General features: G+C 33.9%; 1 protein-coding gene across 3 annotated transcripts in view; it reads left to right on the plus strand.

The window, feature by feature from the left end:
- The window catches only part of LOC136038183 (galanin receptor 2b-like), a 190,192-nt gene that overhangs the window by 72,216 nt on the left and 103,821 nt on the right, over nt 1-14,155 (plus strand). For all 3 annotated transcript variants that reach the window (XM_065721263.1, XM_065721264.1, XM_065721265.1), the window contains exons 4-5: nt 1,582-1,705; nt 7,560-7,948. In XM_065721263.1, coding sequence (XP_065577335.1) covers nt 1,582-1,705; nt 7,560-7,948 — 513 coding nt within the window. The remainder of the gene's footprint in view (nt 1-1,581; nt 1,706-7,559; nt 7,949-14,155) is intronic.

Consider the following 14,155-nt stretch of genomic DNA (forward strand, 5'->3'; position numbering starts at 1 on the left):
TATCTCGAGGTTTTTTTCAACGAAGTCGAAACCCTGGAATGCAGCTTGCAACGTGTAAACTTTGATATATATTTAATTTTGTTTAACATATTTTTGTATCAGATTCGGTTAATGTTCAGGTGTCGTTTCCTAGGAAACTAAATTTATTAATTGTATTTGAAAATCAAGTCTTGGTATTTTGAAAGTCAAGTCTTGATTTGTCAATTCTATAATACACTAATAGTTATTCTTAACTTTTAGTGGCTATATGGAGTAAATTCAACGATTTTGTACCTCTATAACTCAAATTTTCATTGGGCTTACCTCTATAACTTGTTACTTTTATAAGTTGAATATTGTGTATAATGACCTCTATAACTCGAACTATGGGTAAGTCGAACTAAGCGTAACCCGAAGAAAAATCGTGGTCCAGTAAATTTCGAGTTAGCAAGAGCCGACTATATAATTATATTTTTGCTAAAAAATATGAGTTACCTTGTAAACGTAAAGTCTGTTCAGTGTATCAACAGCCGGTGGATTGTTAGCGCCACCCCAACACCTAGTAATTAATATAATTGTAAGAGTTTAATATTATTGATAAAATTATACGTTGTTAGGATTATTGTAATATAAAATTAATATTCAAATCGTTATTCAGTGTCAAAAAATGTCAGAAAATACCACTTTCCTGTGGCGGAATAATTTTTTCCTAAAAAAGGGCACTAGAATCTTCAAATTTTGTTCGAACTAGCCTTTTCCTTATTTTCAGGGCCATTGGGTTTTACAATCATCCCTAGGAAAAAACAAACAAAAACACAAACAAGCAATGAAATACGAACAAATTTTATTTTCGACAAATTACAAAATTTTGTATTATGACAGGTAGGGACTTAGTAACCCTGCAGGAAGTTTTTCTGATATGCCTAATTTGATGATGTCATTTTTATCAATGATACCTGGCATATTGAGAGTGACATTTCTAAGGTAACTTTAAATTTAACAGAATTTACCTGTTCAGAATTGCTATGAAAATGGGTTCTTTCGACGCATTATCTAAACTCCATCTCTAGAATTGTCAGTTGTTACTAGCTCGAATCGTGCATTACTTACAGTTCGTTTTCATGAACTGTCCCATGAACAATCTGGGAGTAGTAACTGGTAAGAATACCGTCAATTTGTTATAATTTTTTATTCCAGGTATATCGTAATTGTACATCCCATAAGTTCTAGAACATATTGCACAAGACGCAATTAAAAACGTAATTATTTTTATTGCAGATGTATCGTAACTGTGAATCCCATAAGCTCTAGAACATATTGCACAGGACTTTATTCAAGACAATATTATTATTTATTCCAAATATCGTAATTTTGCATCCCATAAGGTCTAAAACATATCGCACAAGTCGTTATTCAAGAAGTTAATATTTTTTATTCCAGTTATCCCGTAATTTTACATACCACATGGTCTAGAACATATTACACAAGACGTTATTCAAGATGCTATTATTTTATTCCACATTATGTCGTAATTGTACATCCCAAAAATTCTAGAACATATTGCACAAGGTGTTATTCAAGACGTTATTATTTTTATTCCAGGTATATCGTAATTGTACATCCCATAAGGTCTAGAACATATTGCACACGAAGAAATTGTCGATTTGCATTATTTATAGTGTGGGGATTTTCGTTACTGTTAGCTGGACCTGCTGTTTTCATCAGGGTAAGAATTCTTAGCTGATTAAAATTGCCGTTTCTTTAATTTAAAAGAATCAGATCGCGGATCATTTTCTCCTTAAAAGTTATATTCGTTTTTTAGGGTCTTGTTTATAGAAATTAATTAATACAAAGCCAAACCCATTACCATAACTTTTTTGCCCGGAAACCGTTGTTTTTTATGTTCGGGCACAAATGCCTATTCTAATGTGTTCTTCGAGGGGTCTTTTTACTCTAATTAAGTAATCCTTTGAAAATCAGCAATCTTTTTATTCTTTCATTGTTTTTCAAGAATAAGGATTACTTAATTTTCTAAGATGTAATGTCTAGATAAAGTTTGTTCAAAGATGGCAAATTAAAGTTAAAATAAGAATTTTATTTGAACATAATGAGTTGAAATTAACCCCCCCCCCCCACATGTCCTTTCATCTTGATAAAGCAGTTTTCTTAGGCAATTCTTAAGCTAAAAAACAATTAAGTTTTATAACTTTTGATAAGGCTTCCACATTTTTGTACTTCAGTATTGGGCCAGTTTGTCCCTTCCAACAGCACTCATTTCATCACCTGATATCCCCTGTAATGCCCTATGGTATTGAATCAAAGTTTTGAGGTGGTCATCTCCCTCAATAATATTATGAAATTCAAAAAAACATCTTTAGCTCTGGTTCAGCAGGGAAACGAGCAAAGTATTGACCCGGTGCAAAAATAAGAGAGGTCATGTTGTACAAAAGTGACCTAAGACCTGGATCATAGCAAAGATTCTGGCTCAGTATGGAAACGAGCAAAGTATTAACCCGGTGCAAAAATAAGAAAGGCCAAGTTGTATAAAAATGAGCCAAGGCCTGGATCACAGAGAAGAGGATTATTTTTAAGTTACCCGGTTTAATTAAATTAACCTGGTTCAAAAATAAAATTAACCCAGTTTAATTAAATAAACCCGGTGCAAAATAAGAGAGGCCAAGCTGTACAAAAATGAGCTAAGACCTGGATCAAGAGGATCTAGTTTTAAATTACCCGGTTTGATTAAGTTAATCCAGTGCAGAAGTAAAATTAACCTGGTTCAATTAAATTAACCTTTGTGGAAAAATAAAAGAGGCAATATTTAATAAAAAAAGAGCTAAGGCTTGGATCATACCAAAGAGGATCTAATTTTAAATTACCAGGTTTAATTAAATTAACTTGGTGCGAAAATAAAATTAACTCAGTTTAATTAAATTAACCCGGTGCAAAAAAAGAGAGGCTAAGTTGTAAAAAAATGAGATAAGGCCTGGACTATAGCAAAGGCGATCGAGTTTTAAATTATCCGGTTTAATTAAATTGACCCAGTGCAAAAATAAGAGAGGCCAGGTTGTACAATTTAAGCTAAGGCCTGAATCATAGCAATGATGGTCTTGTTTTAATTACTAACTGATTCTTTGTCAAACGAGGCTGATCCCGACTCACTAAAAATCTAACCAAGTCTAAAATCTCACTAAAAAATCTAGCCTAATTTTCCATTGGTGCCAAAAAAGTAAATTATTAGTTGGTAATGAAATGAGCTAAGTTAAAGCTTTGAAATTTTGGTAATATGGAGATAAAAAAAAGTCAAATTATTGGGATGGCAAATGCCCCCTCCAACGCCCCTCTTTTCCCCAAAGCCGTCCAATGAAAAAATTGTATAGCCGTTTTTCTCAGCATAGTAGAAAGGCTCAGTAACTGTGCCTCTGGAGATTAAATAACCCCCACTACTCCTGGTGAAAGGACTGTAACTTCAGAATGACCTAAGACTTTTGAATAATTGTTAACCGGAAAACTTCTCCACAGAACATAAATTTTGAGTCTATACTTTTTAGCATTTCGCTATTTATCTGGTACCTTGGTTGAATGGGATGACGTGTCAAGGGAAACAACTCATCTTCTCGTTTAAAGATATAATAATAACCCCTGAAACAAAATTCCTTATTTTGAGATCAAAATTTTCATAATCATGATTCTTTAGACCTCAGTCTAGCAGGATACTGATTCAGGAATGGGAAGGGGACCATTTCTAAGATTAAATCGTACAGAAGTGTCAACAGGAGGGGGTGGGTTGTTTCCCCGAGATACTCGACCCTACCTAGATTTTCAAAAGTACCTTTTTTGGCACTTTCAGCTGAAAATAGTCTTTTTGGTATTTCCATTGATAAAATAAAACATAAGAAAACCAAATTACCATCACAAGGCTTTTTCCTGCAGGTTTTTTGGGAAAAAAATGTTTGTCTGACTTGTAAAACCTAAAAAAATTAATATAAACAAATTCTTGATGCGCTTTTTAAAGGTTTTTTGTAACCCCTCCCCACCCAACAAAAATTTTTTTATAAGGCCCCTCCCAAAAAATTCTGGATACGGAACTGGACCACCCTTGATTTAAAAAGAACTTGATTTAAAAAGAACACTTTTCCCCTACATCTTAGTGAAATGATATAACTCATGTCGCATAGAGCTGCCAAATTTGAGTTAATTTTCATGCAATTTCGAGGAGAAAACTCTTCGAAATTTATTCAGGAAATCAACTGAAATTAAGGTGGGTCAAAAGTAGGTAAATTATGTTGAAAGGTACTTATTTATTACAGCGACAATACACAAGAAGGGAAGTTAGGTTAATCCTAATGAAATATAATAAAATATGATGAAAATATAATACTTTAGCAACATATTATTGAAACTACAACAGAGAACTATAGAAATTAGACCACCCAAAGCACATTATTTTACATCATATAGTTCGTGGTAATGAACTGTAAGTAAGGAGCGACCCGGGTCAATGTAATCGAAACTCTAAAAAAAGGGAATTTTGATACCAATTGCCTTATCAAGCTGATTTCAAATATATAAGTTTCGTCAAGTTTAGTCTTGCCCATCATACGTTATGAGCTACGAAAATTTGCCTTTTGTCTGGAAAAGGGGGAAATACCCCCTAAAAGTCATAAAATTATAAATTAAATCACGCCATCAGATTCAGCGTGTTGGAGGATCCTATTTTAGAGATTTCAAGCTCCCATCTGCAAAAATGTGGAATTTTGCATTTTTTGCCAGGGGTGATCATATCGACCCAGTGGTCCTAGAGAGATGCCTCATTCTCAAATATTAAAGGTTCTGGTGCTCTCTTCAAGTGACCAAAAAATGCAGGGAAACTAGACCCCCACCAGGCCTTTTTTTTCTCAAATTCGTCCGATCAAAATTTTGAGATAGCCATTTTGTTCAGCATAGGTGAAAAGACGAATGATCATGTCTTTGGAGATGACAAGCCCCCCACAGCCTTTGGGAAAGGTCTTTAAGTTACAAGATTTCCGCATTGTTTACGCGTAGTATATTTTATCGGGAACTGTGCATACGTCTCTTGGGCGGGGAGGGGGAATTTTCTGCTGGTGGGATTTTCCATGAGGATAATTTCCCATGGGGAGGGAAGATTCCAGGGTGGAATTTTTCAGAGGAAATTTTATCATGGGGGAGCTTGCCAGAATTTTTATAGGAAATTCTTCTTATATCTTGCTTTTTCTTTGCCGACTAAATTTACGCGTGGAGATGTTAAGGGTATTATTCATAGTTAATTTTTACTAGGATTGATTTGTCCAGAGAACAAATCCGTGTAGAGAAGGGATCTTTCCGTGGAGGTGTATCCAGATTGCCTGGCATTATTTAAAAACGATCAGAAACAAAATTAAAAAACACAAGTTTTTCAACTAAAACTAAGGAGCAACATTAAAGCTTTAAACGAACAGAAATTATTACATATCTGAGTGGCAGTGCTTGCCCTCAACACGCTCTTTACACTTAAGTTTGAATTCTGTCCCAAGTCTTTAAGAACGACTCCTGAAACACTACTCTTGTTTATTCATAACAATAAGAAGCTTTCTTCTTAAAGTACTAAAAAACTTTTGTGTAAAGAGCGAAGTGTTGATAAGTAGCAATCCCCCTCATACACGTAACAATTTCTGTTCATTTTAAGTTTCATATTGCTCCTTACTTCCAGTTGGAAAAATTACTTTTTCCGATATAACACCTAACCAACTCTATACATTAAGTAATTAATTAAAATATACCTGTATAGTAGTTTAACTCCCTCCGGATGAGCCAATTGTCTCCGAGTGCACATAGAGAATTCGGTTTTGAAGCTCAAAAACAACAATGTGGTTTGCTATAATACACAAGTACCTGTATAAATTTGAGTAACACATAAATAGAAATTATAAACTTAACATTTCGCATTTTAACGTTTTACATCCTTAACATTCTTACGTTCCCCTTCTATTTTTGGGCTTGTATAGGCTAGTAAAGGCAGTTGTATACCTAATTTTGAAAGCTTTATGTGGAAAATGTTTTGCAGGCATTCTAGCGGAGAACAAGGTGATTTAATATTTGACGACTTATAATGTAATCCTAAAAAGGATACATTTATTTCACGATGAATAGTATTTTTAAATAAAATGGTGTTTTTATTTATAAAATACCTGTTTCGGCACAGACTGAAATAAAAAATACCGGATGTGAAACCTTGACGTAGAACAAAATTGAAATCCATAACTTTAAAAATCGTTTTTTGTAATTCAATCACATCTTATGAAATAAGCAGTTTTATTAGATGGTTTTTCTACCTCTTTCAGCAGTTGAAGGAAATCTGAAACAGAGAAAAAACCTACAATTGTTTTTCCTTAGAGACACATCCTGGAAATCAAATTTGGCACTTCGAGATTTTGAAGTAAATTACTTATCTCAAAAACTTTAAAATTACTTCGGAAGTGAAGGTTTTGTCTCTTTATATGAGACTAGAAAGGCGAACTTTGAAATTAATCGTGACAAATAAGCGCTTAACTTCTTTCGATAGACTCAATTGGTTGTGGTTTGTAATATTCTCTAGACAGTTGGCGTTGACACGTAGCTGACACGTGTCACATGTAGGTCACACGTAGCACAGCTGGTGCGTACTTGATTTAAAATGAAATTGGTTGAGAAGTTTGGTCCTAAGCTGAACGCAGCTGAAATTGGTTGGCATTTCAGTTCATTTCAGTAGCCACCCTCTGATTCTTTGATTCTTAAAAAGGGCACTAAAACATCTGAGTACCTTTCCAATGAGACCCCTCTGAAGTATATACGGTCACCCTTTCTATTAAGATCTTGTGTGCCCCCAGGGCATGCCTTACAATCCTTGTCCTTAGGGCTTTGGGGTGGTTATCATACTCAAAGGCGTAATGTTCAGATCCTTCAACTACGCTGAACAACAGTTCCATCTGGAAATTTGATTGGATGTGTTGGGGAAAATGATGGACGTGAAGGGGAAGGGGCGGGGCTGGTCACTCTCGAATCACTTTTGGCTCTTAAGAATGGCACTATAACTTCTGATTTCAAATTAAATGAGCCCCAGCTGAAGTTTATACGACCAGCAATTCCATAAAAACCTTATATACCCCGAGGGCATAAATTACAACACTTGCCCAAGGGCTCTGGGGGGTCGTGCCAACCGTAGAGCGGGTACAAAGTACGCTGTTAAATTACGCTGAGTTTGGTAGAAAATTTCGTTTTAAGCTAAGTTAAGCTGGAATTGGTTGGCCTTTTTGTTATAAGTTAAAGTACGCTGAGTTCAGTTGAAAATTTCGTCCGAAACTGAGTTGAGCCGAAATCGGTTGAACATTTGGATCTAAATCGAGTGGGGTTGAAAATTTGATTTTAAGTTAATCAAGATTAATTTGGTTGAAAAATCGGTTTTAGACAGAGTTGAAATGAACATGGCTGAAAACTTTGTTTTATCCCTTTACTTCTTCACCCTTAGATCAGTTTTTTTTTTCTCTTCCATTTTTTCTTCTAAAATGTGTTTAAACGATTTCAAAAATGATTCTTAATTTCAGGATATTTATTCGTATGAATATAGGGACAAATCCAACAGAACGCTAGAAGTTTACACTTGCATGGACTATGAAAAACACAACCGGTTAGTAGTAGACACCTCATCAACAAACCTCTCATTAATAGGCCAATATCTACCCCCTGGGGTATATGACCTTGTCTACATTGTGAATATATACAAATACCTTGGGAAACATGAACTTTTGGAAGATTTGCATTTAGAAGATAGGATATCAGCACCCATATTCGATGCAAAGCTAATGTTGGCAATATATCAACTGCTTATAATGTTTGTTCTGCCATTAATATTAATGGGAGCCTGTTACACAAAAGTCATCCAGGAATTGTGGCTATCAACGAAGCAAATAACGGCTTTGACAAGATGCTACAGGTAAGTTATGTTTGTCTTTGAATCAGTTCGGCCTTAAGCCAAAGAGGAAAAGGGATACTACTTTCCTTTAGTTCCGTGGTAAGAAATGTGCTTTAATTTCATTGGACTGTGACGTATTTTAGCAAGCCAATGATATTATTCCTTTAGTAGATGCCGGAAACGGAAGCCAATAATTCCGCTATAATGTTTTTTTTTTTGTGGGAAATTTTGTGCCAGTAAAATGAACCACAAGGTTCATCAACTTCCACTTGATTGGTTTTCCTGTTTGAAATTTTAAGACAGTTAAAATCATGCAACAATTTCAGACATTTTATTTGACGTTTGGCTGAGCTTCACGCCATTTTCTAGACTGCTAAAGGACTAATTCTTATTAAGTGGGGAATAAGCTGTAAAACAACCAGTAACAATATACTCGTCCGTTAATTAATCCTGTAATTCCACTCTTTATTTTTTTTTTCAAGTCAGTTGCTAGAGAAACATGCTTAAGTTTTAGAATTAGGGCTTATTTTGACTTAAACTTAATTTATAAAATTTTGTTAATAATAATTTTAATTTTTTAAATATTTTAAATTAAATAAAATTAAAACATAATTTTGTAATAACAATTTATAATTATAATAATGACAATTAAGAATTATTAAAATTTTTAATTTTATAATCAAAATTTATCAATTATAAGCTAAATTTAAAATTATTTGTAAATTATAACTTATATTAAATGAAAATTTTAATTTAATTATTATAATTGAGGCTTAATTATAGTAAATTTAAACTTAAATTAACTACATTTAAAAATTCAAATCAAAGTTTGACTTTGCTATATCTTATTTTTGTTCTTAGGATCTTTGATTTACATCTTCGAAAAAATTGACTACGTCTATTTATTGGCGCTTCTCATTGCTGTTCACGCGAGTCTTCAGAGTTTTTGATGTTGATTATCTTTGGTTTTTCGGTCTTTAGTTATTTGTGCTTTTGGTCTTAAATTATGCCTTTCAAGACCTTTGCATATTGGGTGTGTGGAGGATCGCTGTGCTGAAAAGAAAGGCGAAGCTGAATGACAACTATGTTAAATAGAAATCATGTGCCAAAAAATACCAAAAAAGGGTCCTCTTCCCTTACCCCACAAGATAGGCTCTTTGTTTCCCTCCCTAGCTTCCTCTCCCAACGTTGAATAAGGGTTCCTAATTTTGGGAAGAGAAAGAAGAAAATTAGGCATTACCTGGTGACTAAATCTCTGTTCTGAAACAAAATGATGACAATGAACGAAAACCGTGAAAAGTAGAAAAAATGTGATGGTGCCTACAGAAGGAATTCAAATACAAAATGCCTTACTTAAATTCTCCTTTTGCCCGTTTCGTTTAAAAAACGGACAAAAGAATAAAAGTCACCAGAATGCATATTTTAACATGGTGTTAAGTACAGTTGTATATGGTGTGGAATGCATGTTCAAAAATTCATAACATTTGGTCTATTAGCTTAAGATTGCATCGCACACATATAAATCAATAATGAAAGGTAGACTAAATGTAGTAAATGGAAAGTAGATGGTACATGTAGTAGATGTATGGAAGTATATGTAGTAGATGGGAATATAAACTACACTACTTTCCCATCATACAAAATATAAGAAGTTCATGAGGAATTTTCTGTAAACAGTGAGTAAAATATTATATAAGCAAATATTTTAGCTGTAAAACTAATAGTCGTCTTCTATGAAACATAATGCAAATACTAAAACAAAGAAACCAATATAGCCTAACTCAGCTTGTTATCTCTAATAAAATAACAATAATATCAAATGGTGATGTTTAATCTCTAGGAAATCTCTTTCTTGTACATGTTAACTGTTTAAACTACACTGCAACATGTATTGAATGTAATTATTCAGTGCAAAAAGACCGTATTCCTGCTTTAGTAGTTTTGACAGGTAAGCCCTTGAACAATTTCATGACCATACCCACTCACATAAGTCAAACGACAATCGAAATCAAACATAGGTCAAACAACGAATTACATAGGTCAAACAGTAGAGTCAAACACAATCAACCAAATAGAAAAATAATGGCCATAGAGCGTTGTGGTTATCTTGTATTCCATTTTAGGCTCAAAGGTAAAAACACATCAAATCTAAGGTGAAAAAGGGAAAAGGTTAGAAGTTAAAAAGTCGTTAAGGCCCAATTTCTCCCTCATAATAGACATTCTCTATCAACCTTTTCTTTAAATTTAATATTAGGAAGTAGCAGACCCTCAACCGAAAAAAGTTTGATTTCTTTGCAAATATAAAAAGACCATCCATTTTTTAATCTCAAAATGATTATTGCACTGACAGCCATTTTCCCCCTCCAACGTTTACGTTCCATCTGTTTCATGGCATGTATATCTCTGATTTGGATCTTACAATCATTTTTTGCAAGACAGTGATTTACAGTCAAACAGTTCGTGGTAACGAACTGTGGTAAGGAGTGACCCGGCTCAATAGCAACCAAAACTCAAAAAAAGTAGAATTTTGATACCAATAGCTACATCAAAAGAATTGCATTTTAATGCTGATTTTAAATATATAAGTTTAATCAAGTTTAGTCTTACCCATCAAAAGTGACGAGCCTGAGAAATTTTGCGTTATTTTAGAAAATAGGGGGGAAAAACCCCCTAAAAGTCACAGAATCTTAACGAAAATTACACCATCAGATTCAGCTTATCAGAAAACCATGCTGTAGAAGTTTCAAGCTCCTATCTACAAAAATGTGGGATTTTGTATTTTTTGCCAGAAGGCAGATCACGGATGCGTGTTTATTTGTTTGTTTTTTTCCCCAGGTGTGATCGTATCGACCCAGTTGTCCTAAAATGTTGCGAGAGGGCTCATTCTAACGGAAATGAAAAGTTCTAGTGCCCTTTTTAAGTGACCGAAAAAATTGGAGGGCACCTAGGACACCTCCATCGCTAATTATTTTCCCAAAGTCAACGGATCAAAATTCTGAGATAGCCATTTTATTCAGCGTAGTCGAAAAACCTTATAACTATGTCCTTGGGGACGACTTACTCCCCCACAGTCCCCGTGGGAGGGGCTCACGGTTATTGCCGTGGGAGTTATAATGGTTATTGGGAAGTGTACAGGCGTTTTCAGGAGGATTTTTTGGTTGGGGGAGGGGTTGAGAAGAGGGGGATATGCTGGGGGAACTTTCCATCGAAGAATTCTTCATGGGGAAAGAAAATTTCCATGAAGGGAGCGCAGGACTTACTAGCATTATTTAAAAACAAAACCAATGAAAAAATAAATAAGAAAAAGATTTTTCAGCTGGAAGTAAGGAGCAGCATTAAAACTTAGAACGAACAGAAATTATTACCCATATGAGGGGCTCACCTCCTCCTAATACCTCGCTCTTTACGCTAAAGTATTTTTAGTAATGTCAACTATTTATTCTACGGCTTTTGCGATTCAGGGGTAATTCTTAATGAATTGTAACAAAATTTAAGATTTAGTGTAAAGAGAGAGGTACTGACGAGGGGGCGAACCATCTCATATATGTAATAAAAACATGAGAATATAAAGTTCTTTACGTAAGCTAATTTATAAGTTACGTATATCTTTTACTAATACAAAGATTCGTAAACAATTAAAAGTTACAGTTGCCTTTTTAATAAACCAAAAAATTGGAGGGCAACTAGGCTTCCTCCCCCGATCTTTTTTTCTCAAAATCATTCGATCAAAATTATGAAAAAGCCATTTAGCCAAAAAACAATAAATATGCAAATTTCGTTTTAATTATTCCTCTGCGGAGAGCCAAGATCAAAACATGCATTGATTCAAAAACTTTCAGAAATTAAATAAAAAAACTGTTTTTTCAACTAAAAGTAAGGAGCGACATTAAAACTTAAAACGAAAAGAAATTACTTCGTATATGAAAGGGGCTGCTTCCTCATCAGCGCCCCGCTCTTTACGCTAAAGTTTTTTAATGTTTTAAAAAGAAGAGTTGAGAGAAAGAGTCAAACTTTAGCGTAAAGAGTGGGGCGTTGATGAGGAAGCAGCCCCTTTCATATACGAAGTAATTTCTTTTCGTTTTAAGTTTTAATGTCGCTCCTTACTTTCAGTTGTAAAAACTTGTTTTTTATTTAATTTCAGACTTAAATCCACTTTAACAATCTACAGAGGAACATATTTAATTCTATAAAAATTGGAAGGAATGTTTAAATCAATTTTTTTTTAACCTGAGAGTTAATGTTCTACCTGAAAACTTTTCTAGCCACACAAGGATCATTGACTTCTGTAGGGATCCTACTAAAAAAAAGGTATTACTACAATAGTCTTTATGGATTTTAATTGTTTAAGATAATTATCCAATAATTATTCAGCTAACAGCAGATTCTGCCAGACAATAAGAATAAAAAGGGAAAAAATTAACGTATGCTCATATGTGAAGATTGGAGATAAACAGTTCACCCTTTTTCCCCAGCACAAAATTTGATGCCTTTGTACCCCTCCCTCCCCCAGAATTTTTTCGGAAAGTTTCAAACTGAACCCCCCTCCCTGTGAGAGAAAACAGGGTAGACTTATCGAGGCTACGCCCATACCTTATAACTATTTTAACTAAAACTATTGACTGTACGTCGAGTTATACTAGCTTTGCTTCAGGCGCCTGTTGCAAAACGTTAAATGATTGTTTTCAGAGCAGAAGATTAGTAATTGACTGAAAGTTACTGACACAGGCAATTATTTAAGTATACTGTTTTAATTACAATTAGGGGCATGATTTTCCATTGGGAAGGGGAGCAGCTGCACCTCCCAGAACTCAGTATTGCCCCCCCATACCCTAGTTTGTTCCCCTCAATAGAAATTTAGTTTCGTCCAAAATCTTGTCAAAACAAAGATTAACCTGCATAATTCTAGCATCAACAGAAACAGATCAGTATTTTAGTTCATATTAACATTTATAGTGCTATAAGCTACCTTTATATAGTAGCCTACTTTTAAGTACTAAATAGTACCTTTATGGGTCAATTTTTTTATCTTATTTTTGTTTTTTTTTGCTGTCAAATTTCACATGAATTGAGAAAATTGGCTCCAATTTTGATTACAATAAACCACTTTTCAAGATTACTAAGATTGTATTTATTAAACTGTGAACTATTACTGTTGGTAACAGGATAACATTGCTTTTACTTAGATTATATATAATCGGAGAAGGCCATATCAATTACTTAAGTAAACGAAATCATGTACAATGGTATCCATTCATTTACCTAGATGTAGAAGGGGAGGAGCAAAATGTGTATTTAGAAAACCCAGGGGAGTGGGGGCAATTCTGTTTTTTTTTCAAATATATTCAATGAAAACATTTTCGAAAGAGACTATCATAAAAAGATACTTTTCTAAATCTAGAGGGGAGGTCAAAACTTTAGGAGAGGGGAAACGCCCCCTGCTCGCCTTTCCCCCTAACTACTTCAATACAATTACCAAAATTTTTGCAACCTAAAGCCAAGGCAAATTGGATTCTGGGTAGAGTTGTAAGATAAAGACAAATATTATTCGAAGTATTTCTATTCATATTGATAATTGCAATCTGGCAAACCTGGTAGCCATTTTGCAAAGCAAAACTGATGACCATTTTATATAACATTTGATATTTATGGTTGAAGTATCCAGTCATATATTTTCTTTGAGCTAGAAAATTCGCCTTTTTTCTAATAAAATGAAAGATCATGATTTCATGGGCTATTCCTCTAAAATTATCTCCATCGTCTTTCGATCCTGTACCACTTTGACATTAAGATGGTTTATTTGACACGAAAGAGAATATCTGTCTCATAGATTTAGAGTATTTATCGACTGACCAACTATTTTGCCTAATCAATTACGCAGTATCATCCGCACATAGATTTTTTTTTAAACACGCTATTATAAAAAAAACGATATTCCAAAGTTATTCGATTCGAAGCTTATGCTAAAACAAACCTTGAACTGTTCATTACCCAAGTTTAGATTTTTTTTTTGCTTTAAAATACTATCGACTGAGCCTAACTTTATACTTTCATTAAGGAACTTCTTAAAATGAAATATTAATTTCTCCAAAGACAGCAAACAAAACGCTTTAAGAATGTAGTACTGCACAACTATTCTTACAATATAATTTGACTAGCTTCCTGCTAAAATAGATTTAAGTACTTTATTTCATATTTTCAATATTTAACTCGTTTTAATATTTTATCGGC

Source organism: Artemia franciscana, chromosome 17 (genome assembly GCF_032884065.1).
Source record: "Artemia franciscana chromosome 17, ASM3288406v1, whole genome shotgun sequence".
Taxonomy (NCBI): domain Eukaryota; kingdom Metazoa; phylum Arthropoda; class Branchiopoda; order Anostraca; family Artemiidae; genus Artemia; species Artemia franciscana.